This window comes from Cydia splendana, chromosome 8, assembly GCF_910591565.1.
Source record: "Cydia splendana chromosome 8, ilCydSple1.2, whole genome shotgun sequence".
Classification (NCBI taxonomy): Eukaryota; Metazoa; Arthropoda; class Insecta; order Lepidoptera; family Tortricidae; genus Cydia; species Cydia splendana.
Window position 1 is genome coordinate 13714994 of NC_085967.1, and position 24853 is coordinate 13739846.

Here is a 24853-nt window from a genome sequence, read left to right on the forward strand (position 1 = left end):
ATTCGCCTGACCTATTAGACCTGAGGTCGCAATGTTTACTTTACAGATCTATTTTTAGATTACGGTGCATTAGGAAATAAAATTATTTCCCGGACGTGGGTGGGACTTGAACGATAAATTAAAGATTTTATGAGGTTGGAACGTTCAATCGCTTCCATCAGCATACAGGTTTGAAATTTAATTGCTGGTAATTGCCGTTATTTAGTAATTTCACTTAGCCTGTTTACTTTGCATCTTGTATGTAAACTGGTTTAAACTTTGTCATCAAAATGTATAATCGTATTAAGGGTTTACGCACATTCACAAAAACTTTAATAGCAATGCAGCTAACGAAGGAATCCACGTGATAATTTATTTTAGTTCCAATGTCTTTGAGACCCTGTGACGCATGAATTTATAATGTGGTATTATTGTTGATTAGTGACATATGATGTCTTGCACGACAGACGTCCGGAACTCCAAAATAATATAGCAGCTGTTTGTCCCAGAAATAGCACAGCGCGGTTACATGTACGTAATATTTTTCTGTTGACAATTAGTTTTTGCTGGTAGTTTAATAATAGTATTGATATAATTATCTTAGTTATAAGAGCATACTAAAGATAATTATAGTATATCCAACAATGTCAGATTTCTCAGAACCAACATTATGACTAATCTATGACATGTGTCGTGAGTATTTATCTTTAAGATAATGTTAGAAGTCTTTAATGAGTCAGGACATGTCATATGAAGCGTTCAGACTATAGTTTATCTTATGACAATATTATTACCCAAGTCAGTTCCTTAATAAAGCGAGTGTCAACTTTGTTGCAGATGCATAATGCACATTCTTTTTTTTTTATAGACCGCTAAAATGTGTTCTGGACGCTGCACTTAAAATTAGTATATTTATACTTCACGTGGAACTCTGCCAAGGATGTCACTGACATCCACTGTACATTCTTCAATCTTGTTAAATACAGTCTACCGCCGCGGTTATAGACTCGCGTTGTAGTACAATAAGATTATCAGATCCCTTTGTTTGACATAATTATTGAAAGTCATAATGTAATGATTGTCAGATTATCATTAGTCGTCATTCTGAAACCGATAACTTTTCAGGAAGGTAAGTACCTAAGTAAGTAAGTAAACACTTTATTGTACGAAAAGAAAGGAATAGTGGTTACATCAGATAAAACATAAGGTAGGTTAAGGTTAGTTTTATGGCAATCCTGAAAAGTTACGCGTTTTTCAGAAAAACTAAATTATGACTATTGAAAATGCGGACAAACTGTACATTATGACTGAAAACTTTATGGGAAACAATAGAGACCCTGGACATATGGACACTTTTAGGTTAATTAAGTTTCATTGGTCATCGAATTTTGAACTGCTCTAAAATATGTTTTTGGTAAATAAACCATTATTATAAAATATTACTTTGTTAATCAAGCAATCAATATCCTATGACATACTAGGTGATAGGTATGTTATCTTTATTAGTTTAACCGCAGTTATTAATAACAATGACTTACTTCTTAATGTGCTGGGTCATTAGAGACCCGACGCCAACGTTAACAGTTAGAACACGCAAACAACAAACAAGCAAACATATAAATAGTTACCGAGTGTCAATTAATCACTCGTTACATATTGTAATGCATTTGATGTAGGGTTTATATTATACAGGCTATTATTAAGAATGACAATGCTATTCTCACTAATGGGTCATACACACGTAGGAAAACAAAAGTTGTCTTTCTTTTTCCGATTTTAGGATACACATTAACCGTATTATAGGCTTCACCTTCAGTAATCTTTCGACGATATTTCAACTAACGCAACGTTTGTTGATCCAATCAGACGTAAAAATAAAATCAACTGCGAAAAAGAATGCCCAATGATCAAATCATGTGTTTTTTTTTTCGTTTGACAGTAGGAATGGAATAGACTAGAGATGATTATGATATTAAAAGGATACAAGTGTAGATATAGTCTTTTCTTTAAATGAGTTTGACATCGATTTATTTATTTGTAACGTTTATATTTTAGGGTGGATGGACGCCTCTAATGTGGGCCTCTTACAAGGGGTACGAAGAAATAGTTGCGATATTATTGGAGAAGGGCGCTGATGTACACGCACACGGACACTATAATATAAAGTAAGTATACCAAATGCATCCTTCGCGGGCATAGGGTTTCTCGGTTACCCGTAGGCGCTACTGTCATAAATACCTACATCCATAATCCACAATACATTCAAAATCAATAAGAAGCAAATAAAAGTCGTTCTTATTGATTAGGTACCGAAAAAAAAAAACGCCGTTAAAAATTTCAGTATTACAAAGTGGTAAAGTGCAAAAGTATAAACATATCTTTGATATAGACTGTACCTTTTGTCTGTAAACTTTTTTTTTGTTGTAAAAAGTAGTTGTTAGAAGTAGTCGTGACTAACAGCTGCTTCTATCACTCGCAATTTAATAACAAACAATGACTTCAAACTTCAAAGATTCGAAAACTTTACCTTGAAAGTCAACAAATTTGAACAAGTTTGTAAAGCTTGTTTAAGTTTGTTAGATAGTGTCGCATGTCACCAACTAACAGTAACAGCTAAAACTTACAAACATAATAAGCAGCAATAAGTGTCGCTTTTGTAAAATAATAGTACATTACTACAGAGGCCGGGACGAAAGGGGTTGCCGGCCGAGACATATAGATAGGTCTGAGCGCGGGCAACCCCATTTCCCGCCGAGGTATGTATAGTGCTTTTCTCAAACATGCAATTAAATAAATAAAATAAAAAATCCACGAAACCCAAGTTTTATTTATAGAAAAAACTAAAAGTAAACTACACCCAAAATATAACCAACACGTACCTATATCATTATCACGCGTATGTTTTACACGTGTCGTGTATTTTTACTACCCGTATATTTTCATGTATCTTTGATTTTTTCGCCTTGTATCCGTCTGACTGTCGTTTTCGTCACATAAGTTTACATAGTCTTTCATGTTGATATCATGTTTCACATACATCGTTGCTTTATGCACGGAGTAAATAAGTATAATTTCCACAGTGTTGACGAATTTGTAGTTACATTCATTTAAAATATGCCACAAAACTGTTTCTAATAAACTGTAAGCCATTTTTCTTAGTTTCTCAAATAATAAAATTGCCATAAGCAACCATATACATACTTCGTCTTTGACTTGGCGGCAGAGGCAGCAAGTTATTAAAATCAATTCTGCTTACGCTGCCAATTCCAACGCCTACGATTACAATTAATATTAATTTCATTATTTCGTCGGAACTCATATTAAAGTCAAAAAATTAACAACGCACCATAAATCCAATAAAACAGAATGAATATTTTTCAACTTTACCTCCATAACAATTTAAAAAATATAACTACGCGTGTTTGAGTAGACCTTTTTACCGCTAACGTTTAGATGAAATATTTTAAATGTTTTTATTTGTGTAGTTAAATTTATAATTTAAAATTATAAAATTATAGAATGTATTATTTAGTTCATGTTGATTTTATACAAATAAAACTGCAAATTATAGCAAAAACATTGTTTTTTGTTTTTTTTTTTTATAGGCGTAGTGGCAGAGTGTCATTACGAACCATAAAGCAAATACTGCCTCTAGTTTTTTTAATGGATGAATGCCACGATGCTGTGTCACAAATATTTGTGAAATGAAAATTAAAAAAGAGGACTTTGCCGGCCTAGGCCTGCAAGATGTGTATGAAATTCCATTAACGACCTTTTGTCCTAGCCGCACCTGAAACGTCATACTTCGCAGCCTATTATAAGGAACATAACATCAATATTTCATTGCATGTTTGAGAAAAGTACATTACAATCGACATGTACAGTTGACAATAAAATTGAACAGCGACATTAGTGGTGACAATACGGAGATACTGGTCGCGTTACGGACACAATTACTTTTTCGACGTAAGTTTTTTTGAAGGTCTCGCACGGTATTATTAGTTTCATGGAATAACAATATTGTGGTTAGCCTTTGACGTAAAGCTGCTTTTCTTTGTATTCATTACTCTGTTTAATGCGTTTCAATGTCGTTGTTTGTATGGTTATTAAGTTAGACGGTACAAGATCTCGCATAGATATATTGAATTAGTTGTGCTTTAGTAGTGTATCGGAACTCGCATACGAGTTCTCACACTGTCTTAAAGCCTTTATTTTTACACGCGTGTATTAGCCTTACTGCGTATATTTTTTATATAAATACATTGACGTATATCTCAGGACTGGCCTTACGGGCAATAAGAATGGTGCATGAATGGGGCCAGTACAGCGGTGTGACACAGATACAACGCGATTGGTTGATGAGTTCGCATCACGCGCGCGATTGGTCGCAACAAGTTGCGTTAGACTGCACGATTGGCTCGAATTCGTGAGTGACACCGCTGAACCAATACCATTTTTAGTGGCCGTAAGGCCTGTCCTGAGATATACGTCGATGTATAAATATGTTTGATTGAAATCTAAATCTTGTAGTTCAGCTAAGTTTTAACCACTTCCTGGTGTTTGTTTGAGATTAAAATCTATATGTAATAATATAAAATGTTACTACTTGGTATGGAACGGAGCTGATACGTTGAAAGATGACCAAAGAACCTCCTCGACGAAAAAAGCAACCACATCTAGCGTTAAGGCTCACTAGAAAATGCTCAACACCTCATTATCCGACTTTTCCGACAGTTCGCTGGTATGGGCGGCGGGGCGGCGTCACAGCGGCGTGGTGCAGCTGCTGCTCGCGGCCGGCGCCCGCGCCAACTCCGGCGACAAGTACGCCACGTCGGCGCTCACGTGGGCGGCGCGCGCCGGCGACGCCGTGTCCTGCGCCGCGCTGCTGCGCGCCGGCGCCGACCCCAACACAGCCGGCATGTACTGCTGGACGCCGCTGCTGCAGGCTACGCACGGTGAGCATACCACCTACGCTAACGCCGCAGCCGACCACCATACATTTGTTTCACGCATTGACTGCCAGGGACCCTCTAGTCGGGTTCTCTGACTTGAAAACCCGTAATATCAGCCTACGCTTGTAGCGCTGGCAGTGAATGTGTTAGTTAACCAATCTTGGTATGGTGGTCGGCGTTAGTCCCGAGCGTGTGGTCCGTGGCGCTCGGGTCCAACGAGATAAATAGAGAAGGTACGTGGCGTACGTCGGCGTACTGTTACTGATTGTGGCGAAACTTTGTTATTTTAATATTGTTAGAAACTCTTGGCCTTCTCTATTTATCTCGTTGATTTGTCTGGTTCCTTGGGTTCCTTAGTATAGTTATTGTTCTGAGAATGCGTTGTTGTTGCCAAATGTTGGTCATTTATCACATGTTTAACTCTATTATAAAGAAAACGTATACCAATAAACGCCACTAGCCCAACATACTTCACATTAAGTGTTAAATGTCATTCGCATCGTTAAATTTGCACCGTTATGCTATTCAATTCTAAAACAGCCAATATTATTATGTGTTTCATAGTGACTTAGGTCGTTTTGAAAGTATAGCATTCAATTTCTCGTTCATTGCAGGGAACCACTTGGAGATCGTCCAGATGTTGTTAGAACATAAACCGAATGTAAACGCATTAGACAAGGACGGCTATACGGCGCTCGCGATCGCCTGCAAGGAGGGATATTATGACATAGCGGTAGCACTCATTAACTCGGGCTCATATATCAATGTGCAGGTATGTATGGAAATTAATCATCACTAGTGGTCATGCTCTATTAATGCTCTAGTCTAGTTGGTTATTCAGTAACCAAAAATAAACCCCTGTTTAGGGGGCCCACTGATTAACAGTCCGCCGGACGGTATCGGCCTGTCAGTTGTTCGGAACTGTCAAAATTTTGTTCTAACTGACAGGCCGATACCGTCCGGCGGACTGTTAATCAGTGGGTCCCTTTACCCTCACTTGGGGAAATTGTCCAAGAAGTTTCCACGAAGTTGGGAAACTTCTCAGGATTTTTTGGAAGATTTCATTTTGGAAAGATGTCACAATTTCCATTGGCACCTCAGTACCCACTTTTGGTCTTATACCTCCTCTCATTATACAATAGTGTGTTTGTCCCCACTCTAGCCCCAATTGGAGGTTTTAGTGTTTAATTTTAAAGATTATTTTCATGTTTGTAAATAAATAAATAAATAAAAAACATTTATTCAGGCGAAATAAACCCTATTTGTACAGTTTTTTCTTCTGCCAAACTAAGTATAGTAACTATAGTAAGTAAGTGCTGTATTAAGTGTGTTTGTAAAAGCTACATCGAATGTATATTGAACTTTTGTAATTTTTAGGACCACTCAAAAGACACACCTCTCATTCACGCAGTCAAAGGCGGCCACAAGAATATAGTAGAGGCTTTGCTCAAAAAACACGTGGACGTGGACCTGTCTGGCAAGGAGAAAAAGACCCCAGTGTATACAGCAGTGGAAAAAGGACACGTGGCTATCTTGAAACTGTTGCTTGCGTCCAATCCCGACTTGGAACATTGTACCAGTGTGAGTATACCTAGAGTAAAACGTAAAGTAAAAAATAACTTAAATTTAAGTGATGACACTGTTAATTATTCTGACAATTCATATTAAAATGTACTTCTAAAAATACATTATTTTGTGTTTTTCTAATGATCTTTAGCCTCTAGCCACCCACGAATCAAAACTTACCAAGAGAAATGCAATTTTGATTTGTCAAATTCAAGATTCAAAATTAAATGGAATGGGAGACCTTTTTACAGGCTTTTGGGCACCTCCAGGTTAGAAGTAGAAAAGCAGTATTGGATCGTTTTGTACACCCAGAAAGACTGATAAGGGGTCATCCATTAATTACGTCACACGAATTTCTAGGTTTTTTGACCCCTCCCCCCCCCCTTGTCACATTTGGTCACATTTGGCAAACCCCTCCCCCCTAGTGTGACGTCACATTTTTTCTACGAAATCGCCAAATCGAATTAAGTAAGTACCTAAGTATTATTAATATTTTATCAAAATATTTTTGACGATATAAATATTAGTAATTTTATAACCCAAAACTGCTTAGGAAAGAGAATTAAAAGAATAAAAACGATTATTATTTTAAAAACTTGTTATTTAAATGTACAGCGAATAAAATAATAAAAAAAAAAAATTCGGTTACTGATGAAGTTAAAGTGACGTCACAAAGTTTGTGTCTCCCCCCTCCCCCATGTCACAATATGTCACATTTTCTTGACCCCCTCCCTCCCCCTAAACGTGTGACGTAATTAATGGATGACCCCTAAGGCTAAATCCTTGTGTTAAGCGCAGCTAGCCAGACATAGCTAATCTTCTCTTTTTCTTACAGAGCGGTGATACGCCCCTGCTTCGTGCGGTGCGATCACGTAACGCAGAGATGGTGCAGCTCCTATTGGAGCGCAAGGTGCGCGTCAACGTGGCCGACAACCGCGGCGACACCGCGCTGCACATAGCCATGCGGGCGCGCTCTAAGGTAATCCACTTAGGGCATGCAATATCAGTCTCGGGAAAGGTTTCAAATTTCCCGGGATTGGGTCAGGACCAGTTCCGAGAAATCCCGGGAAATCGGGAAATTTCGGGAAAATTAAAAAAGTTATTATTTTGATTGAAATGATTATAATCAAATGATTAATTAACATTTCTATTCGTTTTTAAACTAAACCAAACTTAACGGTTGATATTTCAATTAAAAAATACCTATCTATATCATCTTCATCATTGGCCACAGCATCTTTGCAGATGATAGTTGCAGCGACTAAAGAAGGTATTTTGAGGAGGTATTCTACAGCCTACATCGACTGCGATGACTGTATAGACCAATGGCCGATCGGCATTTCTTGCCGCATCGATCACAGACGTGTCTTGGTCCTGGGATTGTCCAGCAGCTCTGCGATTTCGTTTCTGCTTAAGTTGGTCCAACCACAGCTCGTCATGCTTTGCCATGCCTTCCCGCAGGTTACGACGCCACTCCGGTCTCATCTCCGTGCGTTCCTCCCAACAGTTAGCTGGAATGCCGAAGCCATTCATGTCGCGTTTACTGCAAGAATCCTTGAAACGGAGTACGGGTCGACCAACCGGTCTCTTAGCTTCGGTAATCTGTCCGAGCATGACTTCACGTGGCAATCTGTCAGGGTCCATTCTATGAACGTGTTCCAGCCAACGGAGTCGTCTCTGTTTCAGCATAGCCGTTATGCTGTTGCATATGGTCTTTGAAAGAACAGCTTCATTAGTTACCCGATCCTTCCAGGTTACTCCTAATATGGTTCGGAGACAACGCATGTGAAATGTGTTTAGACGACGCTCTTACTTGGAGTAGGTGGTCCACGTTTCTGAAGCGAATCCAAGGTAACAGAAATGATCGACAGACTGATAGACCGGGAGATAGTGACACATTTTACTGGGTCATTTGTACCAGTATGGCGGTTCGTCAGGGGTCTAAGCATGTAATGAAGGAAAGAAAAATGATGGTCATAGCGCTGGTACCGGCGGCCCAATCGCGTGGGCGTTAGTCGAACGTGTCGGATAAAATACGAGTGTCGAACGATTTGTTCCACAAAAATCCTCGTATTTTCCGATAGTCCATAAAAAAGAAGTAGGCGGTAGCGTAATGCCATACTTCTCCGGTGTGACTTACAGCCCGCCATACTGAGGCGAACACATTAATTTAAAAAAAAACAATTCAACCATTTGTGCCAAGCTAATTTTTGCACAGCTGATCATCGTCGAGCAGCCATTCATGGACATCACCATGCCATACTCTTCGGACGGTTCCAAATGGCCGCCATACCGCCGCAAGGGAGTTAATTTTTTTTTTTTGTTAAACGATTTGTACCAGTATTGCATTTAAATTTTTGGAAAGTATTTGATAAAATGTGACCGTTATTATAATTGCCATACTTATAGTAGGGGGATAAAGTGCTGCCATACTTGAAAAACTTATTTAATCGACACTTTTCAAAAATACGACTATGTATACGTAAAATAATTTTTTACAGCATGGCATCATCATATTCTGTTTGTTTGGATACAATTGTACCTAAAAAAATATATTTCAGATTATAACTACGGGGCGGACGACTGTGAGACTTAAGCCAAGACTTAAAACAAAAAACAATTTTTTGACGATTTGTACCAGTATGGCATTTGGATTTTTGGAAATTATATGATGCAATGTGACCATTATTATATTTGCCATACTTCTAATAGGGGGAAAAAGGGGCACCATACTTGAAATAAAAAAAAAAATTGTACACATTTGCCACCTCCTACAGGTATGGCATTATGAGATTTCCATTTATGATCACACAGAAAGTCTTGAAAAAAAATTACAAGATGGTACAACTCGTTTAGCAATTAAAAAAAAATTAACTCCTTTGCGGCGGTATGGCGGCCATTTGGAACCATCCGAAAAGTATGGCATGGTGATGTCCATGAATGGCTGCTCGACGATGATCACCTGTGCAAAAATTAGCTTGGCACAAATGATTGAATTGTTTTTTTTTAATTAATGTGTTCGCCTCAGTATGGCGGGCTGTAAGTCACACCGGAGAAGTATGGCATTACGCTACCGTCTACTTCTTTTTTATGGACTATCGAATAATACGAGGATTTTTGTGGAACAAATCGTTCGACACTCGTATTTTATCCGACACGTTCGACTAACGCCCACGCGATTGGGCCGCCGGTACCAGCGCTATGACCATCATTTTTATTTCGTTCTTTACGTACTTAGACCCCTGACGAACCGCCATACTGGTACAAATGACCCAGTAAAATGTGTCACTATCTCCCGGTCTATGAAGCGTTACTTGATCGAGGGTCATTGTTGCTGGTGGTACATCGGCGCCCTGAACCATTATAACAGTTTTCTTGGTGTTCACGCTCATTGAAAAAGATCGGCATGCATGGCTAAACCTGTTAATCACCTCTTGCAGTTCTTCTTCTGAGTTGGCGACAAGTGCAGCATCATCAACATCAATCAGCATCATTCTAATTTTGCATCAGTTCCCGGGCTAACACATCGTACCGCTTCCTAGTTGATTTTAGGAAGTTAATGTTGAATAGCTTCCCATCCTTTCTTGTATGCAAATGCACTCCGACATCGCATTGATCAAAAGCTGCTCTGAGGAGAGCCGAAAAGAAAATTCCAAAGAGCGTTGGTGCCAAAACCCAACTTTGCCTTACACCGCGCAAAAGCCGCCGATGAATCACCATCAACCTATCTATAATAAATGTCAATATTCAAATTCAGACAATGTTTTCTAATAATAAGCAAATAATAAATAATATTAGTTATTTACAAGGAGGGCATATTAATGTGAGGATATAATAAACGACTCAATAATTGCATCAAATTACTTTGCCACACATATGGATAAATTGCGAATTCTCATCAGTTTTCGAACAATCGACAGAGTATTCACGAGCTGGGGTGTTAATAAAATAAAAATAAAATATAAATAACTACTCGTACTTATCTAAAGCTCTCATTTGCTGGTAACATGAGCGTAAATAACTGATCGTATCTAAACTCTGTCACTTAAACTGGATCTTAATCGGTTACAAATGTAACTAGCCGAAGAAAACAGACCCATATACCCTAGTACTGTAGAACAAAGTATTGTTTTTAGAAAAAAAAAAGGTATACAACATAATTTCGGGCTCGTAGCCAATTCACAATCAGATATAAATCGATATAGCATAACGTTTATAAATTTCCCGAAATTTCGAGATTTCCCGGGATTTTTATCTCCAGTTCCGGTACTGAATGAAAGTGCCTATTCCCGGGAATTCTCGGGAAAAATCAGTCTCGGGAATTCCCGGGAGCATGCCCTAAATCCACTGTGTCAGTAACAACGTCTGTACAGTCAACTGTAAAAATATGGGTGTACCAACTTATTCAAAAATATGTCCCATAGTTCTTAATTCGCTGATATAGGCTTAAGAGCTATGGGACATATTTTTGAGATGATTTGTGCACCCATATTTTTACAGTTGACTGTACAATGTCTGGGATACCGATGTCATTGTCGATCAACGAAATTGGGAGAATAGATTACTAATGACCAGAATCTAGTCGCTCTCTCCCTTGCGCAGTACTAATCAAAAAGTGCTGAGTTAGTTTCTACCACGCGACGGGAAATGTACTCCGCTGTGTTTTCATTATACAGGTTGGCTAAAAAATAACTGCATTCCTGTTGCCAGGGACGTTTTGGATTATATTGAGCAACTTTTACTACGGGACCAGCCCCGAAATCGATCCATGTTTGGTTTCTATGGGAGGGTAATTTATTTTCGCGATTTCGGGGTTGGTCTCATAGTAATAGTTGCTCAGTATAATCCCAAAACCTTACTGCCAACAGGAATGCATTTATTTTTGAGCCACCGTGTAGGTAGATATATTATTTGTAAAGTAGACATTATAAATGCGTCTACGTCTCCTTCCCTGTCTTACCATGATGTCGAAATACGAAGCCTGACACAAGCTTTTTTTTCAGCAAATAGTCGAAATACTCCTCCGGAATCCGAAGAACAGTCAATTATTATACAAACCGAACAAACTAAACGAGACGCCGTACAACATTGACATGTCCTACAACAAGACAATACTCGGCCAGATATTCGGCGCGCGGAAACTCAATACTAATGAAGACAATGAGAATATGCTGGGATATGAATTGTATAGTGCGGCTTTGGCTGATATGCTGTCGGAACCTAGTTTGTCGGTGCCTATTACGGTGGGGCTGTATGCGAGGTGGGGTTCCGGGAAATCGTTTTTGCTCAGTAAATTAAAAGGTAAGTTTTAATATTTGAGTACTATCATACTCCTGTAGACATTATATTATATATCTTTATATATAGAGTCAGTGCGGAAAGAGAAGAGTCGTAGAATGTATTGGTTCCCATATATTTCACGACTCTTCTCTTTCCGCACAGACTCTAAATACAGTTCATAAAACCACTAACTCTGACTCGCGAGACCTCGCGAACTCCCAATGAAATTTCTCAAAAAAAAAATAACAAGTAAATATCTAATTATAAGATAAGTTACAAAATTTTACGAAAATCGGTTGAGTAATGCGACTTGTAAAGGTACAGTCGACGGTCTGACATACGATAGCATTCTCGCTTAAGCTAAAACGAAGACTAACTAGATTCACGGACTTTTTTAATTTGATAACCGATTCGAAGGCAACCGAAACCACCAACCTGTCCAAATTAAGGTCTTTATGGTGACCACTTTGCGTTTGATTCTTAATTCGTATTCTTTCGGATCCTCAGACGTAGATTTTATACACAATTGAACCAAAAACTGAGAATTTTGAGGTGTCGTACATTATATATTGACCCTGAATTTGAAACTGTGTCGAAAGTTGTAAAACTATATTAACTTGCACTTTTTTGTTCAGTATCGGTTTGATTCGCTCGTTCTCATGCTTCGTTTTTGCAGAGGAGATGAAAAACTTCGCCCGGCAATGGAGCGAGTCCGGCTGGGCGTGGTCGTGGGCGGTGTCGTGGGGCGCGTGGCACGTGGCGCTGGGCGCGGGCGCCGGCGCGGCCGTGGCCGGCGCGCCCGCGTACGTCGCGGTCGCGGTGTGCTTCGGCCTCTTCGCCGCCATGTACTTGGCCCTGTACATGTTCTGGAGTCTTGGGAACAAGTTAGTTTACCTTTTGTCTGATTAAAACCTAGCTCACTAGATGGTTTAGTTTGTTATTTTTCTGTCAGTGTGGGACGGCAACGAAACATTACAGTTTTATATAGCTTGTCAAGCTACACTTTTTACGATCATTTAGTTTAATCGAAATTAAACTGTTGTGAGACATACTAAAATTGAATAATTTTACGGTTTGGACTCACTTGTATTAAGTCACTCGCGCGACATGTTTCCGACCTAGGCTCTCCGAAACATGTCGCGCGAGGAACTTAATACAAGTGAGTCTAAACCGTAAAATTATTCATCTTTTAGTTTATGCTTTGCTACCCTATATTTCTTAAACTGTTTCGTTTTCCGTCGTGGTAAGATAAAAATGCTTCCAGCTTCGTAGCAATTTTGTAGTGAAGTTTTCTTTATTTGTGAAGTGGTTCTTCCTCCTTGCTATCTTGCTATGCATTAAGTATTGGTCGGGAACTCCTGGCATATTGTAATACGATGTTGTTTGTAGATACGAGTGGTGGTGGGCGGGCGGCGTTCTATCGGCTCTGGGGCGGCGGTTCAGCGCGCTGCTGCTGGTGCTGCAGGTGGTGTTCTGCCACCCGCCCGGGCCCAACGACCCCAGGGCTTTGCCCGCCACGCCCATAAGGTAAACATAAACTAGTTATCATTTATCATAACACTAGGAAAACATCGTCACCATTATACTAATTCCAATAAGAATATGTTTCTTTGGGTTAGGAAATCAGATAGCAATCGCTTTCGTTAATTTTCGAGAAAAAGTTTCAAGCGGAACGCCATCCTACCTTAGGGTGGTATTCCACCTATCCAATTTCTTTGACCAATGTGTATTGCCGTCTCACATTTTGCTTTAATGAGAGAGTGAGACGCCCTGACATCGAACAAATTGGACATGGGAAATACCACCCTTAGCGAGTCGTAACATAAAACCGCAACTATACTAGGAAAATGTTGTGATGATGTTTTAGATATCCGAAGACTCGTTTCAAAACGCCAAATATTTAAAGGAGCATTGTGTCAACCATAGTCTAATAAAACATGGTCTTCTCTTCCCAGAGTGACACAAGCCTACGTCACAATAACATTGCCAGTTTATTTAGCGCTATCGCATATTAGACGTGTGCGCCGATTATAAAATTATCGGCGGCGGCGTTTGCCAAAAAATCGGCGGCGGCGGCGTGTTTTCGGCGCGAAATCGGCGTGACCTTGACTTTTAGGTTCCTTAAGAAAAATCATTAATTTGTTGTTTTTATTGAAAATTTGATCAATTCAGGTTGCTGGTAAGTGAATTGCGTAATCTACTTATAGTTATGAATAGGCTGTGAGCAAAATAGAGTTTATGAATTAATATAGGATAAGTATAATAACTTGATTTCCCTAGTAACTGGCTTACTGTAAGCGGTCACCTGGTCCCAATGACCTACGATCTGTAACTCTCCGTTTCTTTATGCTTATCGTATTAAAATGACGTACTTTAACAAAATAGAACATCAGATATCCTTGAAATTTGATAGACATGCGGACTGCTATTATGTATTCCCTTTAATGGTTTTCCTGTCGTACAAGCACCAGGCTCACTGAGATGTATCTTCTTCTTTCTCGTTTTTTCATTGCTTTTTTGCGTTTGAGCATTGCTGAGGATCACGACATGTAATTTGTCTCCATTTCGTGCGGTCATAAGCCGTGTGGACTGCACATCTGTACACTTCTTCATAACGTTCGACCATCTCACACATGCTTCACTCCGAGCATGTTTGCCATTCGCCATTCATTCATTCATCCATTCATGCGTTGGAAGTCGCATAATAATTATGTCCGAAGAATCTAAGGGCTCGCCCATAGCATGTTGTGGAGGGCCGAGTGGCAATATTCTCTCTAAGAATTAAGAGGTTTGTTCTTCTAGCTGTCCTAGGCAGAAGCAGCAGTCTTCGTCAACATCACATCTCAAAAGCACCTTTGCACGTCATACTTTTTGAGGCTCCACTTTGCGGCACCATACTGGAATATTGAAAAGACATGAGCTTGTACCAAGCGCACTTTACATAGTTGCACGTCGAATACCTCTGTTCTTCCAGATCTTGTCGAAGTTAGCCATAGCACTCTTAGCCATGCCATCTCTGCGGCGTATCTCGGCGGTGCAACCACCGGAACTGGTTATCAATGTTATCATCCCAAAATATACTCTATGCTAGTGGTAGGGGAGCCCAAGAGGGGATTTTTGTGTTTACTCGAGCGCGTCAGATTAAGATATGAGTGATATCTTGCTACCCCGTGTAGTCTACCTTTACCCCTATTAGCCATCTATGTTGAGCCCTTGGTTGGTGGGGGGTTCAACAAATCGTTAAGCAGATTGTGGATTTGGTCAAATTACTCCAAATTAACGCTATAATAGCGCTATTACTAAATCTGATAATTATTTGCAGACATTTCCTTAATCTGACGGTTACAATGTAAAACTTAGGCGTCAAACTTGTGTTCGTCAGATTAAGAAAATGCCTACAAATAAGTGTTATACTAAGTTATAGAAAAAATATAGCATTAACGTAGACAAAAACGACGAAACCCACAAACTGCTTAACGATTTTTTAACCCTCCACCAACCTCCCGAAATTTAAAAAAAATTGTAGAAGATTTCTGGCTCGCTAGAAAAAGAACTTTATATAACTTTTTTTTCTTCTTATCATCTAATATTTCGATTCCAATAGGTCTGTACGACGCTCGAGTAAACACACATTTAGCATCGTCGGCTCCCCAACTATAGCTAGCTTTTCTGTAATCAAGTGCATCGGTAACTGGGAGCATGTTTGCTCTGTCTTGTCTAAAGTAATGGTTACTTTGGTGTTGAAATAGTTGATGTTAAGACCTCTCTAGAACATTCATCTTCAGTTATCATCAAAAGAGCCGCCATTTCGATGTATTTCATTCAAAAAATCAAATTAAGAGTTGAAAGTGAATTCACAATTAATAGGAAAACATACTACTTCATATATCGCTCCCTCATCTTTCTTCACGCTGAATACTGAAGATTACTCATTTAAAGTAACTTTAGTTCTGTTTCATTCTAGTATTTATAATTGGTCTAAATTTGACAACTGTTACATATATAATGTAAAAAATCCAGATTATATTCCAAAAACCAAGTTGGAATAGCTAATTAACAACACTCAAGGTCACGCCGATTTCACGCCGATCATTTATCGGCGGCGGCGGCGTGGCAAAAAAGCCCGGCGGCGGCGGCGCGCCGGCGCGGCGCACACGTCTATCGCATATTATCATATAGCGCTGTCGCATGATGACGTAGGCTTGTGTCAGTCACGTGACCACGAAAAGACGGAGAGATGGTACTCACCAGGCGGAGTATATTATTATACCATGGTGTCAACTAAAGTTTAACTGATCACCAGATTTAGTAAAATTTAATACAAAAAAAAAATATTTTACCACCCTAAAATAATAAATGATCACCAAAATTATAACCCCATTTTAATTTGAAATGATTACCAATTTTAATACATTTTGCTATCCTATTATAGGAAATGACACCAAACTAATCATTATTAACCCAAAAATAGTAAATGATTACCAAATTTCAAATCCCATTTTAATGAGAAATGATAACCAATTTTTTTCATCTTGCTATCCTATTAAAGAAAATGACACCAAAATAATCATTGTAAACCCAAAAATAGTAAATGACCACCAAAATTAGAACTCCATTTTAATGTAAAATTATAACCGAATTTTTAAATCTTGTTATCCTATTAAAGCAAATGACTCCAAAATAATCATTGTAAACCTAAAAATAGTAAATTACCACTAAAATTGTAACCACATTTTAATTTAAAATGTGCAAATATTTAATATATCGTTATCCAATTAAATTAATTAATCCACTTCGTCACCTTTTTCTAGTAGCATATCATTTTTGTAACAGTCGCAGTTCTAACCTAACCTAACCCACTTTTCTAGTAGCATTTCGTTTCTGTAAGGGTCGCAGTTCAAACCTAACCTAACCCACTTTTCTAGTAACATTTATTTTCTGTAAGGGTCGCAGTTCAAACCTAACCTAAACCACTTTTATAGTAGCATTTCTTTTCTGTAAGGGTCGCAGTTCAAACCTAACCTAACCCACTTTTCTAGTAGCATTTCTTTTCTGTAAGGGTCGTAGTTCTAACCTAACCTAACCCATTTTTCTAGTAGCATTTCGTTTCTGTAAGGGTCGCAGTTCAAACCTAACCTAACCCACTTTTCTAGTAGCATTTCTTTTCTGTAAGGGTCGCAGTTCAAACCTAACCTAACCCACTTTTCTAGTAGCATTTCTTTTCTGTAAGGGTCGCAGTTCAAACCTAACCTAACCCACTTTTCTAGTAGCATTTATTTTCTGCAAGGGTCGTAGTTCAAACCTAACCTAACCCACTTTTCTAGTAGCATTTCTTTTCTGTAAGGGTCGCAGTTTAAACCTAACCTAACCCACTTTTCTACTAGCATTTCTTTTCTGTAAGGGTCGCAGTTTAAACCTAACCTAACCCACTTTTCTAGTTTATTTATTTATTTATTTAACCAACTTTACATTGACAGTTAAACCAAACATGCAAGTTATGGGTTACAAACATATGTACTTAAAACTAATTATACTAGACTTATCACTAAATTTACCTAATTAATATTAATAGTTGTGGGCGTAGATATTGACTCTAGATAGCGGACTGCCGTGGCTAGGAATTTCGGTTCTGTTTGTGAGAATAAGTCAAGAGTGGGATTATGTAAAATAATATTATTAATGTGGTTAAGTGCGACGTATAGTGGACTAGTGACTAGTGTCATTGTGCTGGTCTTGGGAATTACGAATAGGGGTGAAATGCGAGGTCTGAGAGTAGTTCTAACAAATAGTGATGGTACCTTAAAATTAATATATTCTAGTAGCAATGGATTAAATATTGAACCACGTATTAGTCTAAAAAAGTATTTTACTGTTGCAAGCTGCCTACGTACTTCAAGACTTTGATATGAGACCATTCCCAATACAAACGGCGTGGGATACATGTAGGGATAGTACCCATGTATTTTCCAGTAGAGATACCTACTAAATTACTTTTGGATTTTTTCAAGAAGAAGAATGTATTTTTTTTTCGTGCGGGTTCCATATAATACAGTTAGTTTCTAGTAGGCTACGTACAAATGCATTAAATAATAAGATAAGGTAATGACATGATAATGACATGACATGATTTCGTCTCTGTGAGGGTCGCAGTTCAAACCTAACCTTACCTACTTTTCTAGTAGCATTTTGTTTCTGTAAGGGTCGCAGTTCAAACTTAACCTAACCCACTTTTCTAGTAGTATTTTGTTTTTTGTAAGGGTCGCAGTTCAAAACTAATCTAACCCACTTTTCTAGTAGCATTTCGTTTCTGTAAAGAGTCGCAGTTCAAACCTAACCTAACCCACTTATTTATTAGCATTTCGTTTCTGTAAGGGTCGCAGTTCTAACCTAACACACTTATCTGATAGCAGTTCGGTTCTGTGAGGATCGCAGTTCTAACCTAACCTAACCCACTTTTATAGTAGCATTTCGTTTCTGTAAAGATCGCAGTTCAAACCTAACCTAACCGACTTTTAACTGATAGCAGTTCAAACCTAACCTAACCTACTTTTGTACTAGCATTTCAGTATGCTACTAGAAAAGTAAGTTAGGTTTACCTTAACTACTTTTCTAGTAGCATACTATGCGGTGCGGGGTACGGGGGGTTGAGCGGGAGGGGCTCGTAATTTTGGCATCATATTACTTTATTTGGTAATATGTGTACATTTTTTGGTAATCATAGTGGTTTATTTAGGTGAAAATATCCCATTAATTTGGTCTTCAAGATTTGGTGATCATTCAATATATTTGGTATTTGAATACAATTTGAAGTGCAGTTGTTATTAAAATGGTGGTACTTTTGTAATTTTAGGCCTTATTTTTTTGGTGTTCAGTAATTTTTTTTGGTAAGCATGATTTTTTTATTTAGGGTACGAAAGTATTTTTTGGTGGTCATTATATTTGTAGCCTTTAAAAACTAGAACAACTAGGATTTCTCAATAATAACTACAAGACTATGTACTATGTAGTTTCGACTACAGCGACTGCTATGAACTCCGATGTTGTCCCTGGTGTGCTCGATACCATATGGACAATGAGACCCTTATTTAATTTGTATTTGTCAGTATTCATACTTAGTGCTTGTTTCAGATTCCACTTCACAGAGGGCATGAAGAGCGGCAGCCAAGAGGGCGAGGCGATGGTGGTGCAAATGATCGCGAGTTTGGCAGAAGCTCTCGAGTGTCAGTACGGACGCATTTGTACCAGGCTCGCGCGCGCTTTTAGGCCAAAACCTGTATCTTCTACGTCGGGATGGAAGTAAGTACGGCATGTGGTACCAAGTTAAATTGAGTCACAGAGGGTATGAAGAGCGGCAGCCAAGAGGGCGAGGCGATGGTGGTGCAAATGATCGCGAGCTTGGCAGAAGCTCTCGAGTGTCAGTACGGGCGTATTTGTACCAGACTCGCGCGCGCTTTTAGGCCAAAACCTGTATCTTCTACGTCGGGATGGTAGTAAGTACGGCATGTGGTACCAAGTTTAATTGATTCACAGAAGGTATGAAGAGCGGCAGCCAAGAGGGCGAGGCGATGGTGGTGCAAATGATCGCGAGTTTGGCCGAAGCTCTCGAGTGTCAATACGGGCGTATTTGTACCAGACTCGCGCGCGCTTTTAGACCAAAACCTGTATCTTCTACGTCGGGATGGAAGTAAGTATGGCATGTCAAATTGGTTCATAGAGAGCATGAAGAGTGACAGCCAAGAGGGCGAGGCGATGGTGGTGCAAATTATCGCGAACTTGCAATCAGCGATATTGAAGTGTCATTGTCAAATGTCAAATGATCGCAGACTTGGTAGAGATTCTCAAATGTCATTACATTACGATCGCATTTAGACAGTGTCATCCTTAGAGGGAGTGTTTTGGAAAATCAGATTGTAATAATCAATATCAATAGTACTGCTGACACCTAAATAATAACATTAATTCAATAAACTTTATTACCTTTCACATAAGGTTCAAAAATCAAAATCACATTCCACTAGCCTGACCTCTCATTACAGATGGCGCCGAGTGTGCTGCATCCCTCACATCGTGACGTTCGAGATATGCTTCACTTGCATTCTCGTGGGGCTGTGCGTTCTCGTCATGTACTTCACCGATGCCAACTACGATGCACAGTAAGCTAGCGATGGATTTTATCATTCTCTTTATGTTTACAGTTAGGTCGCATATTTATCTTTCATTGGATCTTTTCAATTAAGTATATTGTCTATAAATATTGTCACACTTTAATGCATGTGTTGAAATTTTCTGCGAGTTGGTGCATGAGAATAAAAATAAAAAGTGTTTACGAGTAAATTGGTTGCTCATTTAAATTCGGATTGCTGACCAATTCACACGATTGATTTAAGTACGACGATTTACCCAATTCTTTGTGAAAATAAACTTAAACTAACCAAAGTTGACGGATACGTGAAGCTATTTTTTTAAAGCGTCTGATGAAACAGAGATGCTGTTATTTGGCATAGGTATTACTTACTACTCTGGCGCAGCCACCCAAAGTGTATCTTGGCCTCCAACACGACTGCTCGCCACTGATCCCGGTCCTGTGCCGTTTCGTGGCATAGGTATTAATTTTGGTTAATTAGCTACTAATTCAACGGTATATTACTTGTGCAGTTTATTAAGGTATCTCCCATATGCGTCAAGGCCCTGACAAAAACTGTCATTCTGGACGAATATCCCTTCTTTACTTCTTAAATCATTTCGAATCTCTGACTTTTTGCTTAGTGTTAAAAGTGTTGTTAAACTGACGACTCAGTGAGATTGGGTCGTCGTCGATCAGGCGGCGTGAAATCCAACAGGGGCTGATGTTCGGCGCGTGCGCCGTGGCCGGCGCCGTGCTGCTCGCCAACCTGTACACGTGGGGCCGCGTGCTGCTGGCGCTGCTGCTGCCGCCGCGCGCCCGCCTCCAGCGCGCGCTGCGCCGCGACGCGCCCACGCTCGCGCTGCGCCCGGAGGTGCAGACTCTCACGCACACGGTGAGTCACGGGTTATGTACGGCGCCGTGCTGCTCGCCAACCTGTACACGTGGGGCCGCGTGCTGCTGGCGCTGCTGCTGCCGCCGCGCGCCCGCCTCCAGCGCGCGCTGCGCCGCGACGCGCCCACGCTCGCGCTGCGCCCGGAGGTGCAGACTCTCACGCACACGGTGAGTCACGGGTTATGTACGGCGCCGTGCTGCTCGCCAACCTGTACACGTGGGGCCGCGTGCTGCTGGCGCTGCTGCTGCCGCCGCGCGCCCGCCTCCAGCGCGCGCTGCGCCGCGACGCGCCCACGCTCGCGCTGCGCCCGGAGGTGCAGACTCTCACGCACACGGTGAGTCACGGGTTATGTACGGCGCCGTGCTGCTCGCCAACCTGTACACGTGGGGCCGCGTGCTGCTGGCGCTGCTGCTGCCGCCGCGCGCCCGCCTCCAGCGCGCGCTGCGCCGCGACGCGCCCACGCTCGCGCTGCGCCCGGAGGTGCAGACTCTCACGCACACGGTGAGTCACGGGTTATGTACGGCGCCGTGCTGCTCGCCAACCTGTACACGTGGGGCCGCGTGCTGCTGGCGCTGCTGCTGCCGCCGCGCGCCCGCCTCCAGCGCGCGCTGCGCCGCGACGCGCCCACGCTCGCGCTGCGCCCGGAGGTGCAGACTCTCACGCACACGGTGAGTCACGGGTTATGTACGGCGCCGTGCTGCTCGCCAACCTGTACACGTGGGGCCGCGTGCTGCTGGCGCTGCTGCTGCCGCCGCGCGCCCGCCTCCAGCGCGCGCTGCGCCGCGACGCGCCCACGCTCGCGCTGCGCCCGGAGGTGCAGACTCTCACGCACACGGTGAGTCACGGGTTATGTACGGCGCCGTGCTGCTCGCCAACCTGTACACGTGGGGCCGCGTGCTGCTGGCGCTGCTGCTGCCGCCGCGCGCCCGCCTCCAGCGCGCGCTGCGCCGCGACGCGCCCACGCTCGCGCTGCGCCCGGAGGTGCAGACTCTCACGCACACGGTGAGTCACGGGTTATGTACGGCGCCGTGCTGCTCGCCAACCTGTACACGTGGGGCCGCGTGCTGCTGGCGCTGCTGCTGCCGCCGCGCGCCCGCCTCCAGCGCGCGCTGCGCCGCGACGCGCCCACGCTCGCGCTGCGCCCGGAGGTGCAGACTCTCACGCACACGGTGAGTCACGGGTTATGTACGGCGCCGTGCTGCTCGCCAACCTGTACACGTGGGGCCGCGTGCTGCTGGCGCTGCTGCTGCCGCCGCGCGCCCGCCTCCAGCGCGCGCTGCGCCGCGACGCGCCCACGCTCGCGCTGCGCCCGGAGGTGCAGACTCTCACGCACACGGTGAGTCACGGGTTATGTACGGCGCCGTGCTGCTCGCCAACCTGTACACGTGGGGCCGCGTGCTGCTGGCGCTGCTGCTGCCGCCGCGCGCCCGCCTCCAGCGCGCGCTGCGCCGCGACGCGCCCACGCTCGCGCTGCGCCCGGAGGTGCAGACTCTCACGCACACGGTGAGTCACGGGTTATGTACGGCGCCGTGCTGCTCGCCAACCTGTACACGTGGGGCCGCGTGCTGCTGGCGCTGCTGCTGCCGCCGCGCGCCCGCCTCCAGCGCGCGCTGCGCCGCGACGCGCCCACGCTCGCGCTGCGCCCGGAGGTGCAGACTCTCACGCACACGGTGAGTCACGGGTTATGTACGGCGCCGTGCTGCTCGCCAACCTGTACACGTGGGGCCGCGTGCTGCTGGCGCTGCTGCTGCCGCCGCGCGCCCGCCTCCAGCGCGCGCTGCGCCGCGACGCGCCCACGCTCGCGCTGCGCCCGGAGGTGCAGACTCTCACGCACACGGTGAGTCACGGGTTATGTACGGCGCCGTGCTGCTCGCCAACCTGTACACGTGGGGCCGCGTGCTGCTGGCGCTGCTGCTGCCGCCGCGCGCCCGCCTCCAGCGCGCGCTGCGCCGCGACGCGCCCACGCTCGCGCTGCGCCCGGAGGTGCAGACTCTCACGCACACGGTGAGTCACGGGTTATGTACGGCGCCGTGCTGCTCGCCAACCTGTACACGTGGGGCCGCGTGCTGCTGGCGCTGCTGCTGCCGCCGCGCGCCCGCCTCCAGCGCGCGCTGCGCCGCGACGCGCCCACGCTCGCGCTGCGCCCGGAGGTGCAGACTCTCACGCACACGGTGAGTAACGGGTTATATTATATTATGCGACTAAAGTCTTTCAAGCCATCCGTCAGTAGAAAAATGCGGCATATTTAAAAAATGTAGGCCCGAATAGTTATTAGAAAGTCCCGTAGAAAGTTTGAATTTCGCACCTTTTTCTACTGGCAGTGGTTTGACCGGCTATAATATGCCTTTTAAAAATACCGACTTCTAATGGACCCGCTTGCTACTCGTGCATCTTTATGAAAGAGCAGTGATGAAAATTTCGTGTCATCAATTCGTTAGCAAGAAGTCCACAATCTTAATTTGCTTAATTTAATTCATCCCATCGAGAAATTTTGTTTAATCGCTCCCTCTTGTGCCTACTGAAGAGCTTTTTCGACCATCTCCATACATCGGGTGATGGAGCTCAAGGGCAGCGCTTTGAATTTTTTCGGTTCCAGATAGCCTGCTCCAAAGTCCTTCATTCTGTGTCTGGCGTGACCGTGACAGTCACACATTAGGTGTATTATTGTCTCTTCCTCTTCCCCACACAATCAACAATCGGTGTTGTCAGAGTGCCCCATCTTGGCCAAGACTCCTTTTACCCTGTATTGACTAGGTCACTTACTAAAAGATCAGTTTATCCATTATATTTATCCTATAGCGATACATGTTTACATGATTACAAATAATGTTTGTTTGATATATGTCCAGGTATCATGCCTCGACGCATTCACTGGCCAGCAAACACGCCTAGTCGTCGTCGTAGACGCCCTGGACAGCTGCGAACAAGAGAAAGTCCTGGCCCTGCTCAACGCGGTGTACGCCCTCTGCTCTGACCCGAAGAGCCCCTTCATACTGCTGCTGGCTATCGATCCGCATATCATTAGCAAGGTGAGTTGGGCTTTGTGGTGTTGTGATAGAGTTGGTTTTAGGAGAACGGGAGTTTTCTAGCGTTTCTATGTCCAATAAATACACTACAATCCAATATACTAGTTAAATACCTATTATGTGACATTTTTATGTCAAATCCTTTGGAAATAAATAATTAGTAATATAAAATTGTAATCCCCTCTGTCGCTTCTATGTCTGACATAAAAGTCTACAAGTTTTTCATGTTGGAATCAAATTTGATGGGTCATTCACCGTGCTAGTAATGGTGACATGTAAAATTGTGGTCGTAGAAACGCTAGAGTCTACGTACTCTTTCTATACTCAGATATAAAAAAATATATATACGTAACACTATCTAATTGTAGACACTTGAAGTATAGTTAGTTATTTTAGTTTCCATCCTGATGCTTATGTTAGTTCAACAGCAAAGTTGATTTATGCATAGAGATCGTAGCGTAACTTAGACGACAGATTTTATAGAACTAGTTGAATGTAAAAGCCAAAAGCAGATATTTAAGTAACTTTTGCTTAAATTAAATGAATGATGATTAATAAGTCAGTAACAGTTTCTATTGCACAATCATAAACAATTCTCATAAATCATATTACGAGTACTAGTTAGTGCCCTCAAAAAATATACTCTTAAATAAAACCAATAATTGGTATATTTTTGTTTTCTTTCCGTTAACTAAGCAGAGTAATTCATGGGGTGCAATTACACTGAGTCGTTCACCTAATGCGGTCGAAGAATGAGGAGAAGGTTCGCCTTCTTCCCCTCCTGGTAACTTCATACTACTGTATGATATTACCAGGCAGCCGACATTGTTTGATATGGCCAACAACGAAAATTCGACGCAATGCAATTGCACCAATCGATTGCAATCCCTGCTACGTATCCACGCTTATACCACAGAATAAGTAATAGTACTACCGTACAGAAAGGACACTTCCTGCAAAACCGAAGTTTGACAGCAATTCAGGGCCGAATCATGCTGTTCCTTTCTAACTTATGGCACTATCCCTTTCGGCT

General features: G+C 42.3%; 1 protein-coding gene across 1 annotated transcript in view; it reads left to right on the forward strand.

Annotated features, from left to right (window-relative positions):
- Positions 1-24853, forward strand: part of LOC134793174 (kinase D-interacting substrate of 220 kDa B) — a 94485-nt gene that overhangs the window by 55223 nt on the left and 14409 nt on the right. The window contains exons 4-15 of the mRNA XM_063764762.1: positions 2035-2144; positions 4714-4934; positions 5546-5703; positions 6309-6512; positions 7333-7476; positions 11501-11798; positions 12454-12661; positions 13167-13304; positions 18906-19073; positions 19814-19930; positions 20599-20794; positions 23644-23823. Of these exons, the coding sequence (XP_063620832.1) occupies positions 2035-2144; positions 4714-4934; positions 5546-5703; positions 6309-6512; positions 7333-7476; positions 11501-11798; positions 12454-12661; positions 13167-13304; positions 18906-19073; positions 19814-19930; positions 20599-20794; positions 23644-23823 (2142 nt within the window). The remainder of the gene's footprint in view (positions 1-2034; positions 2145-4713; positions 4935-5545; positions 5704-6308; positions 6513-7332; positions 7477-11500; positions 11799-12453; positions 12662-13166; positions 13305-18905; positions 19074-19813; positions 19931-20598; positions 20795-23643; positions 23824-24853) is intronic.